This window comes from Oncorhynchus keta, chromosome 20 (assembly GCF_023373465.1).
Source record: "Oncorhynchus keta strain PuntledgeMale-10-30-2019 chromosome 20, Oket_V2, whole genome shotgun sequence".
NCBI lineage: Eukaryota > Metazoa > Chordata > Actinopteri > Salmoniformes > Salmonidae > Oncorhynchus > Oncorhynchus keta.
In genome coordinates, this window is record NC_068440.1 from 21314066 (window position 1) to 21331175 (window position 17110).

General features: G+C 46.0%; 1 protein-coding gene across 4 annotated transcripts in view; it reads left to right on the top strand.

Annotated features, from left to right (window-relative positions):
- Nucleotides 1–10398, top strand: part of LOC118398971 (growth factor receptor-bound protein 10-like) — a 61002-nt gene extending 50604 nt beyond the window's left edge. For 3 of the 4 annotated variants that reach the window (XM_052472269.1, XM_052472270.1, XM_052472272.1), the window contains 7 exons: nt 2886–3023; nt 3159–3269; nt 5398–5496; nt 5677–5754; nt 5859–5975; nt 6106–6172; nt 8109–8542. In XM_052472269.1, coding sequence (XP_052328229.1) covers nt 2886–3023; nt 3159–3269; nt 5398–5496; nt 5677–5754; nt 5859–5975; nt 6106–6172; nt 8109–8539 — 1041 coding nt within the window. In that variant the 3' untranslated portion in view covers nt 8540–8542. Of the gene's footprint in view, nt 1–2885; nt 3024–3158; nt 3270–5397; nt 5497–5676; nt 5755–5858; nt 5976–6105; nt 6173–8108; nt 8543–9530; nt 9619–9741; nt 9836–10011 lie in introns of those variants that run through there. The other variant, XM_052472271.1, reaches the window with a different exon arrangement.
- The last annotated feature ends 6712 nt before the right edge of the window (nt 10399–17110 follow it).

The window sequence follows — 17110 nt, forward strand, 5'->3', positions numbered from 1 at the left end:
GCGAGGCTATATACAGTCGCGAGGCTATATACAGTCGTGAGGCTATATACAGTCGTGAGGCTATATACAGTAGCGAGGCTATATACAGTAGAGAGGCTATATACAGTCGTGAGGCTATATACAGTAGCGAGGCTATATACAGTCGTGAGGCTATATACAGTCGCGAGGCTATATACAGTCGTGAGGCTATATACAGTAGGGAGGTTATATACAGTCGTGAGGCTATATACAGTCGTGAGGCTATATACAGTAGGGAGGCTATATACAGTAGTGAGGCTATATACAGTAGTGAGGCTATATACAGTAGTGAGGCTATATACAGTAGTGAGGCTATATACAGTCGCGAGGCTATATACAGTCGCGAGGCTATATACAGTCGCGAGGCTATATACAGTCGTGAGGCTATATACAGTCGCGAGGCTATATACAGTAGCGAGGCTATATACAGTAGCGAGGCTATATACAGTAGCGAGGCTATATACAGTAGCGAGGCTATATACACTAGTGAGGCTATATACACTAGTGAGGCTATATACACTAGTGAGGCTATATACAGTAGTGAGGCTATATACAGTAGTGAGGCTATATACAGTAGTGAGGCTATATACAGTAGCGAGGCTATATACAGTAGCGAGGCTATTTTTTATTTCACCTTTATTTAACCAAGTAGGCTAGTTGAGAACAAGTTCTCATTTGCAACTGCGACCTGGCCAAGATAAAGCAAAGCAGTGTGAACAGACAACACAGAGTTACACATGGAGTTATTAACAAGTCAATAATACCGTAGAAAAAAGGAGAGTCTATATACATTGTGTGCAAAAGGCATGAGGAGGTAGGCGAATAATTAAAATTTTGCAGATTAACACTGGAGTGATAAATGATCAGATGGTCATGTAGAGATATTGGTGTGCAAAAGAGCAGAAAATAAAATCAATAAAAACAGCATGGGGATGAGGTAGGTAAAAATGGGTGGGCTATTTACCGATAGACTATGTACAGCGGCAGCGATCGGTAAGCTGCTCAGATAGCAGATGTTTGAAGTTGGTGAGGGAGATAAAAGTCTCCAACTTCAGCGATTTTTGCAATTCATTCCAGTCACAGGCAGCAGAGAACTGGAACGAAAGGCGGCCAAATGAGGTGTTGGCTTTAGGGACGATCAGTGAGATGCACCTGCTGGAGCACGTGTTACGGGTGGGTGTTGCCATCGTGACCAGTGAACTGAGATAAGGTGGAGCTTTACCTAGCATGGACTTGTAGATGACCTGGAGCCAGTGGGTCTGGCGACGAATATGTAGCGAGGGCCAGCCGACTAGAGCATACAGGTCGCAGTGGTGGGTGGAATTAGGTGCTTTCGTGACAAAACGGATGGCACTGTGATAAACTGCATCCAGTTTGCTGAGTAGAGTGTTGGAAGCAATTTTGTAGATGACATCGCCGAAGTCGAGGATCGGTAGGATAGTCAGTTTTACTAGGGTAAGTTTGGCGGCGTGAGTGAAGGAGGCTTTGTTGCGGAATAGAAAGCCGACTCTTGATTTGATTTTCGATTGGAGATGTTTGATATGAGTCTGGAAGGAGAGTTTACAGTCTAGCCAGACACCTAGGTACTTATAGATGTCCACATATTCAAGGTCGGAACCATCCAGGGTGGTGATGCTGGTCAGGCGTGCGGGTGCAGGCAGCGAACGGTTGAAAAGCATGCATTTGGTTTTACTAGAGTTTAAGAGCAGTTGGAGGCCACGGAAGGAGTGTTGTATGGCATTGATGCTCGTTTAGAGGTTAGATAGCACAGTGTCCAAATATACAGTAGCGAGGCTATATACAGTAGCGAGGCTATATACAGTAGCGAGGCTATATACAGGTACCGGCTAATTGTCGGCTAATTGTCGGCTAATTAGTCGGCTAATTGAGGTAGTATGTACATGTAGGTATGGTTAAAGTGACTATGCATATATGATAAACGGAGAGTAGCAGTAGCGTAAAAGAGGGGTTGGTGGTGGGCGGAACACAATGCAGATAGTCCGGGTAACCAATGTGTGGGGGCACCGGTTAGTCTGGCTAATTGAGGTAGTATGTACATGAATGTATAGTTAATCTGATTATGCATATATGATAAACAGACAGTAACAGCAGCGTAAAAGAGGGGTTGGGGACAATGCAAATAGTCCGGGTAGCCATTTGAGTGCATGTTCAGGAGTCTTATGGCTTGGGGGTTGCCATGCAGTAGTAGAGAGAACAGTCTATGACTGGGGTGGAGTAGAGGGGACTGAGCACGCACCCCTGAGGGGCTCCAGTGTTGAGGATCAGCATGGCAGATGTGTTGCTATACCTACCCTCTCCACCTGGGGGTGGCCTGTCAGGAAGTCCAGGATCCAGTTGCAGAAGGAGGTGTTTAGTCCCATGATCCTTAGCTTAGTGATGAGTTTTGAGGGTAATATGGTGTTGAACGCTGAGCTATAGTCAATGAATAGCATTCTCCACAGTGTGGAGTGCAACAGAGATTACATCATCTGTGGATGTGTATGGGGGTATGCAAATTGGAGTGGCTCTAGGATTTCTGAGATAATGGTGTTAATGTGAGCTATTACCAGCCTTTCAAAGCACTTCATGTGTTCTTAGTGTTCTTGGGCACAGGGACTATGGTGGTCTGCTTGAAACATTTTGGTATTACAGACTCAATCAGGGACATGTTGAAAATGTCTGTGAAGACACCTGCCAGTTGGTCAGCACATGCCCGGAGCACATGTCCTGGTATTCCCTCTGGCCCCGCGGCCTTGTGAATGTTGACCTGTGCATGTACACATATGCACACCTCTATCCCCACATCCACAAGCACATGCACACATTCCAGAGAGTCCTTACTCACTCCTGTGTGTGTTTTGGTACAGAACTTCCTGAACTCCAGCAGCTGTCCGGAGGTGCAGGGGTTCCTCTATCTGAAGGAGTCTGGCAGGAAGTCCTGGAAGAGACTCTCCATGTTCCTCAGACGCTCTGGACTCTACTACTCCACTAAAGGATCCTCCAAGGTAGGAAGAAGGGATGTGGCCAAAATTACTTCTCATTGCCCTAGTGTACAATTGTCTGTTTAGTGCACTGCACTAAAGAAACTACTCCAAGGAAGGACTGTTCAAACCTCCTCCCTACCTCCATCCTCTCTCTAGGAGCCCAGACACCTCCAGTTGTTGTCAGACCTGGAGGACAGTAGTGTGTTCACAGTGACCACAGGGAGGAAGCTGCACAACGCCCCCACTGACTACCAGTTCTGTATCAAGGTGAGGGACACACTCACACACACTGGCCCCAGGTAGCAGATAGACAGTCCTGTAATGTGTATGCCTCTGCGGGGGTTATCCCTGGAGGTAACCAGGTTATACTGGCTCAGCCTAGTGGGATAGGCTGGGACAGGGCCTGCTAGGACACACTGAGCCTGACACACAATTGTTATTTGTCATACGCTTCATAAACAACCGGTGTAGACTGACAGTGCAATGCTTACTTATGGGCCCTTCACAACAATGAAGAGAGAAAGAAAGTAGAGAAATAATAGAAATAGTAAAACATGTAATAATAAAGTAATAATAAATACACAATGAGTAACGATATCTTAGCCTTTAGAAACTATTAATTCCCCTTGACTTATTCCACAGTTTGTGTTACAGCCTGAATTCTAAATGGATTAAATATATATATTTTTATATTTAGACACAGTACCCCATAATGACAAAGTGAAAATGTATTATTTTATTTTTTTGCTAATGTATGGATAATGAAATACAGATATTTTTCATTTACCTAAGTATTCACACCACTGAGTCAATAATTTGTAGAAACACCTTTGGCAGTGATAACAGCAGTGAGTCTTTCTGGTTAAGTCTCTAAGAGCTTTCCACACCTGGATTGTGCAACATTTGCACATTTATTTTTTTCAAAATTCTGCAATCTCTGTCATTGGTGGTTGATCATTGCTAGACAACCACTTTCAAGTAGATTTAAGTAAAAACTGTAACTTGGCCACTTAACTGTCTTCTTGGTAAGCAACTCCAGTGTAGATTTGTGTTTTAGGTTATTGTCCTGCTGGAAGGTGAATTCATCTCCCAGTGTCTGGTGTAAAGCAGACTGAACCAGGTTTTTTTATAGGATTTTGCCTGTACTTAGCGCTGTTCCATTTATTTTTTATCCTGAAAAACTCCCCCGTCCTTAATGATTACAAGCATACCCATAACATGATGCGGCCACCACTATGCTCGAAAATATGGAGAATGGTACACCGTGTGTGTTGTATTGGATTTGCCCCTAACATAATACTTTGTATTCAGGACAAAAAAGTGAATTGCTTTGCCAAAATGTTTTTGCAGTATTACTTAGTACCTTGTTGCAAAACGGATACATGTTTTGGAATATGTTATTCGGTCCAGGCGTCCTTCTTTTCACTCTGTCAATTCGGTTAGTATTGTGGATTAACTACAATGTTATTGATCCATCCTTAGTTTTCTCCTGTCACAGCCATTAAGCTCTGTAACTTTTAAAGTCTTTATTGGCCTTATGGTGAAATCCCTGACCGGTTTCCTTTCTCTCTGACAGCTGAGTTAGGAAGGATGCTTGTATTTTAGGCCGTCATTGTAAATAAGAATATGTTCTTAACTGACTTGACTAGTTAAAAAGGTTAAATCTTTTTTTTTAAATCATATTTGTAGTGACTGGGTGTATTGATATACCATCTATAGTGTAATTAATAACTTCACCATGTTCAAAGGAGTATTCAGTGTCTTCCGAATGACGCAGCGGACTAATGCACTGTCTAATAAAGGTTAGACTTTTTTTTCCTTTTTTTTAACAAATAGGTGCCCTTCTTTGCGAGGCATTGTTAAACCTCCCTGGACTTTGTGGTTGAATCTGTGTTTGAAATTCACTGCACGACTGAGGGACCTTACAGATAATTGCTTGTGTGGGGTACAGAGACGAGGTAGTCATTCAAAAACACTATGTTAAACACTATTAGTGCCCACCAGAATGAGTCCATGCAACGTATTATAGGTGCATCAGTACCGCTTGCCGTGCAGTAGCAGAAAGAACAGTCTATGGCTTGGGTGGCTGGAGGCATTGGCCATTTTTAGGGCCTTCAACTGACACCGACTGGTATGGAGGTCCTGAATGGCAGGGAGCTCAACCCCAGTGATGTACTGGGCTGTATGCACCACCCTCTGTAGCGCCTTTCGATCGGATGCCAAGCAGTTGCCATACCGGGCAGTGATCTTAGTTGGAGAGAATATTAAAGAGCTTCAAGCAATATCTAGTTATAGATTTAGTGAATACTGGCTGACGGGTTGTCTAACTGAACATTTGATTGTTTGATTGACAGCCCAGTAAGGTTCAATGATTGGCTGATTGTTTGATTGACAGCCCAGTAAGGTGAGGAGTGAGTGCAAGGAGCTGAGGATGCTGTGCGCCGAAGATGAACAGAGCAGAACCTGCTGGATGACCGCCTTCAGACTGTTAAAGGTACAGTACACACACACACACACACACACACACACACACACACACACACACACACACACACACACACACACACACACACACACACTCTCACAGAATCTTCTGTATAACTGATGTTTCATTTATATTTATTACTTGAAAATGTATTTTGTTGTGCGCTACATATATGTTCTGTTTTGACAGTATGGGATATTACTGTATCAGAACTACAAGAGTCCCCAGCAGCGGGAGTCTCCTGTCTCACACTTCTCTAATCCTGTGGTAAGATTCTTATTCACATGTTTCTATTCCCTACTCTATTTAAGCAAACTAGAATCTATTGGAGAGCAGTAAGCGTGGCTCAGACAAGTTCTCTGTCTCTGTAGAGGAGTGTGTCTGAGAACTCTCTGGTGGCCATGGACTTCTCTGGCAGGACAGGACGCGTCATAGAGAACCCTCTGGAAGCACAGAGTGCCGCGGTGGAGGAGGGACAGACATGGAGGGTGAGGAGGAGAGTAGGAAGGAGAGGAAGTGGATGGGATGGAAGATTGGGAAACTCAGACTAAGAAGAAGGTGTACTTCTGTCATTCTGAATCTAAAATAGTTTTGTTTTTTTATCTTTCCTGCCGTCAGAAACGTGGTCACCGTATGAATGCTCTGGGCAGCCCCAGCCTCCTCCACCCATCTTCTCTCAGCTCAGGTACCCTACACTTTACATGACTTTGCTCTTATACAGGGATAGTAGTACTGTAATAATTACACTAGTAACAACATTTAACAGTAACTTCATAAATACTTAGTAATGCTAGATGGTGCCGGAGGAGATGGCTGCCGTTTTATGGACTCCTAACCAATTGTGCTATTGTTATTTGTGACTTATTTTGTTCATAATGTTTATGCCACTGTCTCTTACGATCGAAAATAGCTTCTGTATATTAGGACATCGATTACTCACCTCGTACTGGACAAAGATTTTTTCTTTAACGAGTCGAACGCAAAGAATTTACTTCAGACACCCGACAAGGCCCAAATCCCCGTCATTCGCATGCGAAAGAGATGGAGAGATCTGGGATTTTGGTCTGGGTACCTTGTAAGGATCCGACGGCGAGTGTGTAATCTGCCTCCACCATCAATCCTATTAGCCAACGTACAATCATTGGATAACAAAACAGACAAGCTTGATCATGAATATCCTACCAACGGGACATTAAAAACTGTAACATCTTATGTTTCACGAGTCATGGCTGAACGATAAACACGGATAACCTACAGCTTGAAGTGTTTACGCTGCATCGGCAAGATAGAACATCTGCCTCAAGTAAGACATGGGGTGGCAGTCTGTGTATATTTGTAAACAACAGCTGGTGCACGAAATCTAATATTAAGGTTTTCCTCGCCTGAGATAGAGTATCTCATGATAAGCTGTAGACCACACTATTTACCAAGAGAGTTTTCATCTATATTTTTCGTAGCTGTCTATTTACCACCACAAACCAATGCTGGCAATAAGACCACACTCAATGAGCTGTATTCCGCCATAAGCAAACATAAGCAAAAAAACTCATCCAGAGGCAGCGCTCCTAGTGGCCGGGGACTTTAATGCAGGGAAACTTAAATCCATTTATAGCTCATTTCTATCAGCATGTTAAATGTGCAACCAGAGGAAAAATAACTCTAGGCCACATTTACTCCACACACAGAGATGTGTACAAAGCTCTCCCTCGCCCTCCATTTGGCAAATCTGACCATAACTCTATCCTCTATCCTTACATGCTAAAACTAAAGCAGGAAGCACCAGTGACTCGGTCAGATGACGCAGATGCTCAACTACAGGGCTGTTTTTCTTGCACAGATTCTTCCAATGGCATTGAGGAGTCCACCACATCAGTAACTGGATTCATCAATAAGTGCATCGACGACGATGTCGTCCACAGTGTCCGTACGTACATACCCAACCAGAAGGCATGGATTACAGGCAACATCGCACAGAGTTTAACGGTAGAGCTGCCACTTTCAAGGAGCGGGACTCTAACCCGGACGCTTATAAGAAATCCCGCTATGCCCTCCGATGAACCATCAAACAGGCAAAGCATCAGTACAGGACTAAGATTGAATCATACTGGCTCCAATGCTCGTCGGATGTGGCAGGGCTTGCAAACTATTGTGGCAGGGCTTGCAAACTATTACAGACTACAAAGGAAAGCACAGCCACAAGCTGTCCAGTGACACGAGCCTACCAGATGAGCTAAATAACTTCTATGCTCGCAAGCAACACTGAAGCATGTATCAGCCGTTCCGGACGACTGTGTGATCACGCTCTCCGTAGCCGATGTGAGTAAGACCTTTAAACAGGTCAACATTCAAAAGGCCGCAGGTTCAGATGGGTTACCAGGAAGTGTACTCCGAGCATGCACTGACCAACTGGCAACTGACATTGTCAACCTCTCCCTGACAGCATATTTCAAGCAGACCACCATAGTCCCTGCACCCAAGAACACTATGGTAACCTGCCTAAATGACTACTGAACCGAAGCTCTCACATCTGTAGCCATGAAGTGCTTTGAAAGGTTGATCACATCAACACCATTATCCCAGATACCCTAGACCCACTCCAATTTGCATCACCGTCCCAACAGATCCACAGATGATGCAATCACTATTGCACTCCACCCTGGGACTAAACACCTCCCTCTGCAACTGGATGCTGGACTTGCTGATGGGCCACCCCCAGGTGTTAAGGGTAAGTAACAATACATCTGCCACGCTGATCCACAACACAGGGGCCCCTCAGGGGTGCGTCCCCAGTCCCCTCTACTCTTTGTTCACCCATGACTGCATGGCCAGGCACGACTCCAACACCATCATTAAGTTTGCCGACGACACAACAGTGGTAGACCTGATCACCGACAACGATGAGACAGCCTATAGGGAGGAGGTTAGAGACCTGGCCGTGTGGTGCCAGGATAACAACCTCTCCCTCAATGTGATCAAGGCAATGGAGATGTTTGTTGATGACTACAGGAAAAGGAGGACTGAGTACACTCCATTGTCATCGACGGAACTGTAGTGGACTAGCTTCAGAGCTTCAAGTTCCTTGGTGTCCACATCACCAACAAACTATCATGGTCCAAACACACCAAGACAGTCGTGAAGATGGCACAGCATGGGTCCTCAGATCCTCAAAAGGTTCTACAGCTGCACCATCGAGAGCATCACTGCCTGGTATGGCAACTGCTCGGCCTCTGACCGCAAGGCACTACAGAGGGTTGTGCGTACGGCCCAGTACATCACTGGGGCCAGGCTTCCTGCCATCCAGGACCTCTATACCAGGCGGTGTCAGATGAAGGCCCTAAAAATGGTCAAAGATTCCAGCCAACGTAGTCATAGACTGTTCTCTCTGCTACCGCACAGCAAGCAGTACCGGAGCGCCAAGTCTAGGTCCAAAAGTCTTCTGAACAGCTTCTACCCCCGAGTCATAAGACTTCTGAACAGCTAATCAAATGGCTACAAAGACTATTTGCATTGTCTCTCCCCCCCTTTTACGCTGCTTCTACTCTCTGTTTATTATCTATTTTAACTCAATTTAACTCTACCTACATGTACATATTACCTCAATGACCTTGACTAACCTGTACCCCAGCACATTGACTCTGTACCGGTACCCCCTGTAGATAGCCTCGCTACTGTTATTTTAATACTGCTCTTTAATTGTGTTATTTTACTTAGATTTTTTACTTAATTCACTTTTTACTTAACTGCATTGTCGGTTAAGGGTTGATTTAATGGAGTGTATGTTACACAAGTTGTTGTTACACAAGTGGGATATGAAGCAGTTCCTACATCTGTGGTTACCTCCCAAATGGCACCCTATTTCCTTCATTGTGCACTACTTATGGGCCCTGGTCATAAGAAGAACACTATATAGGGAAAGGGTGCCATTTTGGATGCAGGCTGCTTGTATCTCTGCATGTGTAAAGCTGTATAGTGCACATCTTGTGTTTATACATTGAAAGCCGAAAATATATTTCAGACACCTGAAACCTGATGTTGTCTTTCAGTGATCCATAGAACACAGCTATGGTTCCATGGTCGCATCATTAGAGAAGAGTCCCACAAGATGATCATGCAACAAGGACAAGTAGACGGGTAAGGCTAAGAAGCTGTATTATCCTTCTTAAGCCACCCTCCCATCCATCCCAGTACCCACAGACCATCTCTATGTATAGATGTACAGCATAAGTGAAAATGTTTTATGTGTGGGTGTGTCAGGTTGTTCCTGCTGAGAGACAGTCAAAGTAACCCCAAGGCGTTTGTCCTGACCTTGTGCCACCACCAGAAGATCAGACACTTCCAGATCCTACCGGTCGGTTCTTTATACTCATCTACCTCTATTCGGTTCCACTTCCTTCTTGTTCATCCAATTTGGCTCCATCTCAGTTTGCTCTCACATCCTATCTCCTGCCTCCTTCTCAACTGTATCGTATATTGTCTCCTCTCTCTCTCTCTCTCTCTCTCTCTCTCTCTCTCTCTCTCTCACAGTGTGAAGAGGAAGGTCAGATGTTGTTCAGTTTGGATGATGGTTCCACCAAGTTCACAGACCTGATCCATCTGGTGGAGTTCTACCAGCTCAACAGAGGGGTGCTGCCCTGCAAGCTCAAACACCCCTGTACCGCCGTTGCCTTGTGACCCTTCACCCCTGACCTCTGACCCATGAACCATACGCCTGCCCTCTGATCTCACTAAACTACTCTCTGTCTGTAGTTAAATTCTCTACCCCTTGTTCACTAGCTCGTCAAGTGTGTACTTATTCACTCGTTCCTTGTGGATTTGAAAGGAATGGAGTGTTGGAAGCTGATGGTACATGCTTAGTTACACCAATGCTTTTAAAATGCATGAGGGGTAGTGAACAATTGCACACTTTTGGGGGATTGGAAAGTGGCCACACAGATAGATAAATCGACAGACAAACAGACATGTGGTGTACTATAGTAATCTGTGGATCCAACCAAGCCCCTGTTTCCTCCTCCTTCACCCACCTCAGACAGACGATAGACAGGGGGCTGGTTTCCCCGCACTTCTTTATTGATCACAACGATTGACCATGTGTAAATTCAACCTGTGCAGTCCAGTCTTTATAAGCTGATCACCTGATGCTTCATGCTGCCATCTGGCTGCCATCTGGCATCCTGAAACGTGACGTTGTCTGGGGGGCATCCTGAAACGTGACGTTGTCTGGGGGGCATCCTGAAACGTGACGTTGTCTGGGGGGCATCCTGAAACGTGACGTTGTCTGGGGGCATCCTGAAACGTGACGTTGTCTGGGGGCATCCTGAAACGTGGCGTTCTCTGGGGGCATCCTGAAACGTGACGTTGTCTGGGGGCATCCTGAAACGTGACGTTGTCTGGGGGGCATCCTGAAACGTGACGTTGTCTGGGGGGGCATCCTGAAACGTGACGTTGTCTGGGGGGCATCCTGAAACGTGGCGTTGTCTGGGGGGCATCCTGAACCGTGACGTTGTCTGGGGGGCATCCTGAAGCGTGGCGTGGTCTGGGGGCATCCTGAAGCGTGACGTTGTCTGGGGGGCATCCTGAAGCGTGACGTTGCCTGGGGGGCATCCTGAAGTGTGACGTTGTCTGGGGAGCATCCTGAAGCGTGACGTTGTCTGGGGGGCATCCTGAAGCGTGACGTTGTCTGGGGGCATCCTGAAGCGTGGCGTTGTCTGGGGGCATCCTGAAGTGTGGCGTTGTCTGGGGGCATCCTGAAGCGTGGCGTTGTCTGGGGGGCATCCTGAAGTGTGGCGTTGTCTGGGGGCATCCTGAAGCGTGACGTTGTCTGGGGGGCATCCTGAAGCGTGACGTTGTCTGGGGGGCATCCTGAAACGTGACGTTGTCTGGGGGCATCCTGAAGCGTGGCGTTGCCTGGGGGCATCCTGAAACGTGGCGTTGCCTGGGGGCATCCTGAAACGTGGCGTTGCCTGGGGGCATCCTGAAACGTGGCGTTGCCTGGGGGCATCCTGAAACGTGGCGTTGCCTGGGGGCATCCTGAAACGTGGCGTTGCCTGGGGGCATCCTGAAACGTGACGTTGCCTGGGGGGCATCCTGAAACGTGACGTTGCCTGGGGGGCATCCTGAAACGTGACGTTGCCTGGGGGGCATCCTGAAACGTGACGTTGCCTGGGGGGGCATCCTGAAGCGTGACGTTGCCTGGGGGGCATCCTGAAGCGTGACGTTGCCTGGGGGGCATCCTGAAACGTGACGTTGCCTGGGGGGCATCCTGAAGCGTGACGTTGCCTGGGGGGCATCCTGAAGCGTGACGTTGCCTGGGGGCATCCTGAAGCGTGACGTTGCCTGGGGGGCATCCTGAAGCGTGACGTTGCCTGGGGGGGCATCCTGAAGCGTGACGTTGCCTGGGGGGCATCCTGAAACGTGACGTTGCCTGGGGGGCATCCTGAAACGTGACGTTGCCTGGGGGGCATCCTGAAACGTGACGTTGCCTGGGGGCATCATGCCCCTCCTCTGCTTTCCTTATTGGACCAACCATCTCACTCTATCTACGATACTTTATACACGGCCACTAGGAAGAGAAAAAGCTAACAACAAACAGAACAAAAGCAAACTGTGTTGGCCGTTTGTATGAAGTGGCAGGTGATTGTTTGAGATGTGAACTTCCCTTTCAGAGCTGATGGCATTGCGATGATGTTGTATTAATGTTGCAGAACTATTTGCACTTCTGAACAGACAGCCTACAGTTCTCTTGTAAACTGAATGAAGCTGAATGCTCCTTCTCAACCTGCTCTTCCTCCTCTCTTTCTGCTCCTCATGTTTTGCTCTTCCTCCTCTTTCATGTCCTGCTCTTCCTCCTCTCATTCTTCTCCTCTTGTCCTGCTCTTCCTCCTCATTCTTCTCCTCTTGTCCTGCTCTTCCTCCTCATTCTTCTCCTCTTGTCCTGCTCTTCCTCCTCTCATTTTTCTCCTCATGTTCTGCTATTCCTCCTCTTTCATGTCCTGCTCTTCCTCCTCATTCTTCTCCTCTTGTCCTGCTCTTCCTCCTCTCTTTCTTCTCCTCTTGTCCTGCTCTTCCTCCTCTCTTTCTTCTCCTCTTGTCCTGCTCTTCCTCCTCTCTTTCTTCTCCTCTTGTCCTGCTCTTCCTCCTCTCTTTCTTCTCCTCTTGTCCTGCTCTTCCTCTTCTCTTTATTCTCTTGTCCTGCTCTTCCTCCTCTCATTCTTCTCCTCTTGTCCTGCTCTTCCTCCTCTCATTCTTCTCCTCTTGTCCTGCTATTCCTCCTTTCTTCTCCTCTTGTCCTGCTATTCCTCCTCTTTCTTCTCCTTTTGTCCTGCTCTTCCTTCTCTCATTCTTCTCCTCATGTTCTGCTCTTCCTCCTCTTTCATGTCCTGCTCTTGCACCTCATTCTTCTCCTCTTGTCCTGCTCTTCCTCTTCTCTTTCTTCTCCTTTTGTCCTGCTCTTCCTCCTCTCATTCTTCTCCTCTTGTCCTGCTATTCCTCCTCTCTTCCTTCTCCTTTTGTCATGCTCTTCCTCCTCTCATTCTTCTCCTCTTGTCCTGCTATTCCTCCTCTCTTTCTTCTCCTTTTGTCATGCTCTTCCTCCTCTCTTTCTTCTCCTTTTGTCATGCTCTTCCTCCTCTCTTTCTTCTCCTCTTGTCCTGCTATTCCTCCTCTCTTCCTTCTCCTTTTGTCATGCTCTTCCTCCTCTCTTTCTTCTCCTCTTGTCCTGCTCTTCCTCCTCTCTTTCTTCTCCTTTTGTCCTGCTCTTCCTCCTCTCTTTCTTCTCCTCTTGTCATGCTCTTCCTCCTCTCTTTCTTCTCCTCTTGTCCTGCTATTCCTCCTCTTTCTTCTCCTCTTGTCCTGCTCTTCCTCCTCTCATTCTTCTCCTCTTGTCCTGCTCTTCCTCCTCTCTTTCTTCTCCTCTTGTCCTGCTCTTCCTCCTCTCTTTCTTCTCCTCTTGTCCTGCTCTTCCTCCTCTCTTCCTTCTCCTTTTGTCATGCTCTTCCTCCTCTCTTTCTTCTCCTCTTGTTCTGCTATTCCTCCTCTTTCTTCTCCTCTTGTCATGCTCTTCCTCCTCTCTTCCTTCTCCTTTTGTCCTGCTCTTCCTCCTCTCTTTCTGCGTAAGAAATCCCAGCCTTCTGATTGGATTAGATTGGATTAGAGGCTGGAGAGCCTTTCAGGACTGAGAGCCATGCCTCTCAGTCTTGAAAGGCTCCCCAGACTCTCTGTTGCTGCTACGTCCGGCTCTACCTGATCCCATCAGAACATTTGAAAAATCCAGAACATTCCCTAAAATCAACCCTAAAGTTCAGAGAGATGAGAACGGGACGGAAGGAAGAGAAGTCTCACAAACCTGCCCCCTACACCTTCAATTTGTACTGTCAAGAGTTCAATCTTTCAGGCTACATTCCAATACCCACACTAATATTGCACTTAGAACGTATGTCCAATGCATTTTTTCACTGTAAGTGAACAAAACCTCATCACCGCCAGTCAGTATTGTATGAATGTCAATAAGTGTTCTCCAAGTCAGTTGTTAGCTTCCTACTGCAGTCAGCATGATGCTGTGTTCAAATACTATTTGAAATCATTTCAAATACTTTCTGCGCTTGATTGAGCTTGCCTGGCTTAATAGACCAATATAACAGTCCCAAAACTTCAAACCCCACCCCTCTGGCACTCAAGGCAATCTCCCAAGTATCTGATAGATTTCAAGTAGTATTTGAACCTAGGTTTGGCTGTATTTTCCCTGACCCACACCTTGATGGTGTAGACCAGGGGTGTCAAACTCATTCCATAAAGGACCTAGTGTCTGCTGGTTTTTGGTTTGTCCTTTCAATTTGTGTCCAATTAAGATCTAGACAACCAGGTGAGGGGAGTTCCTAACTGATCAGTGACCAATAGTTGTGAGAGGGTATTCCTTCTCAGAATACAGGGATCCATTTAAAGCACTCCCCAACATGCCTGTATTTATTTTGAAATGTATGCTACGTTGACTTTGCTGAAGCCATAGTTAAATTAGTTTCTCTCGACTTGTGTATGTGTGTGTGTGTATGAGCGTGTGTGTGAAGTCATACTATTATAATGCACATAGTCCACCTATTATTTTATCTGAAATGTATTATGTTCCAAATCCTCCTCTCCTGTTTAGGAATGGAAAAAAGGGTCGAGTAGGAAGATTTCTGTGAGTATTGGGACTCAGCCAGCCCCTGTTTGGTCCTGTAAGGTCCCGCCCTGTTTTGTCCTGCCCTGTTCTGTCTTGTCCTACCCTATTCTGTATTCTGTCCTGAACGGTTCTGTCCTAAACTGTTCTGTCCCGACCCATTCTGGCCTGTCCCGTCTTATGCTGTCTCGTCCTTCTCAGTCTTCTAGCGTGAAGCAGCAGAGCTGTTGGCCTAGCGAGTGTGTGACATAATACCTGCTCAAAGCTTCCACCAGATTTACTAGACTCACGCGCAAACGCATACATCAGCAAGGGGCTACCAGGCTCTCTGAATAACTTCACTGTTGTCGCTCCTGTCCCATCACTCCTGAACCATACCTGGCTCTACAGGAGTCTGCACTACCAACCAATCAAATACTTCACCTCACTCAGAAGCTCTGGCTGGACATCTTAGTCAGTTAGGGCAGGCTAAAATTATAACCACCCCTTTGTCTCTCTCTGTCTCTCTGTCTCACTCTCTCAGTCTTTGCCTCTTAATCACTGTGTTATAATGCAATCCTTCACAGAAGTCCAATCATATGGATGTACAGTATATATAAATTCAGTATATGAATATCTATTTTATAGAATGTGAAACTATGGAAAAACTGTAGATCTAACACTGTATCTAGGTTACAGATCACTATGAGTGCGTTCCAAATGGCACACTATTCCCTATATAGTGCAGTATTAAAGGGAATAGGATGCCATTTAGGACATTACCTATGTATTGGGCGTTATGCTTTTACTCATCACTCCGTCTCAAATGAAGGTGAAGATTTTTTTTTTCATTATTTGATTCATTGACTGTTTGCTTTTGATTTTATCACAAATTGAACTTTTATATATATATATACATACCAGAACTAAACAGTATTAAATTAAGCTTTCAAACTGGACTCTTTTAGCATGCATTGAATTCTGCAGGATGTATAAGCTGACTGGCTCAGAGAATGTTAACTGTCTATGTAAGGACTTTCGATGCTGTCAAAGTCATGAGTCTCTGTCCTGAACATGACTTAGGCCAGGATTCAATCAAAGGCGTGTTGTCGACAAGCCCACTGCACTGTCGACAAGCCCACTGCACTGTCGACAAGCCCACTGCACTGTCGACAAGCCCACTGCACTGTCGACAAGCCCACTGCACTGTCGACAAGCCCACTGCACTGTCGACAAGCCCACTGCACTGTCGACAAGCCCACTGCACTGTCGACAAGCCCACTGCACTGTCGACAATGCGCCTTTCAAATGCAATTTCCCTGACGTTTGTGGAGATCACCTTTATGGTAAACGCTGCAGATGCCGGCACAAGCGTAAATTACCTTAAAGTGCAATGCACTTGTCGACAAAGCACCTTTTGATTGAATCCGGGCCATGCAGCTTTCCTTACACCGGTGTTTCCAAAGCTTGGTCCTGGGGACCCCAAAGGGTGCACGTTTTGGTTTTTGCCTTAACACTACACAGCTGATTTAAAATAATAAAAATTAGATGATTATTTGAATCAGTTGTGTAGTGCTAGGGCACAAAACAAAATGTGCACCTATGGGGGCCCCAGGACCCAGTTTGGGAAATCCTGCCTTACACTCAAATGGTGAGAACATATTGCTTACTTCACCCATCCAGGTTTTCTGATCTAGGCCTACATCATAAAAAGGGCATGATCAATAGTCTAAGGCAGGAGTATTCAACTCTTACCCTACAAGGTCCGGAGCCTGCTGGTTTTCTGTTCTACCTGCTAATTAATTGCACTCACCTGGTGTCCCAGGTCTAAATCACTCCCTGATTAGAGGGGAACAATGAAAAAATGCAGTTTAACTGGCTTCGAGGTCCAGACTTGAGTTTGAGGGGGCGAGGGACTAGAGACTGAAACGGAACTAGCTAAGGATATCTCTCATACATTTATCAAATTAGCCAGGAAACAAATAAAAAAGTAAATGTAAGGTTGGACAAAAGTTAATCTGTGCCAGTCTAGCCTTATACCTTCCCTGTCTCTCTGCCCTTAACTCCATGTACCGTATCCAGGGTCCTGTTCCATACGGCAAACCCTAGCAGAACCTTTTTGCAAGGTGAAACTATCATCTTGTTTGTTTCAATTGGATATGTTCAGGTAGTTTCTTTGTTACACTTTGGTTTAATACATTTTGTTCACTACTGAACACAACCCATCTGTTCTGCACCACTCAAGCCCATGGGCAAGGATTCAAACAAACCCACAATCCACAACAACCGACATCGCACTGCACTTGGCTTTTGAGGGTAATTGATGTTTTAGCCAATACCCGCTGCATTTATCCAGAATAGGATCTCCGCGAATGTCAGCAAAATTACCTTTTAATAGTCGAATGCAGTGTGCTGTCGGTGGGTGGCGCATTGTGGTTTGTTTGAGTCCCGGCTCATGTCTTTTAACGGAGGTGTCTGTCCACTCCTGTTCTC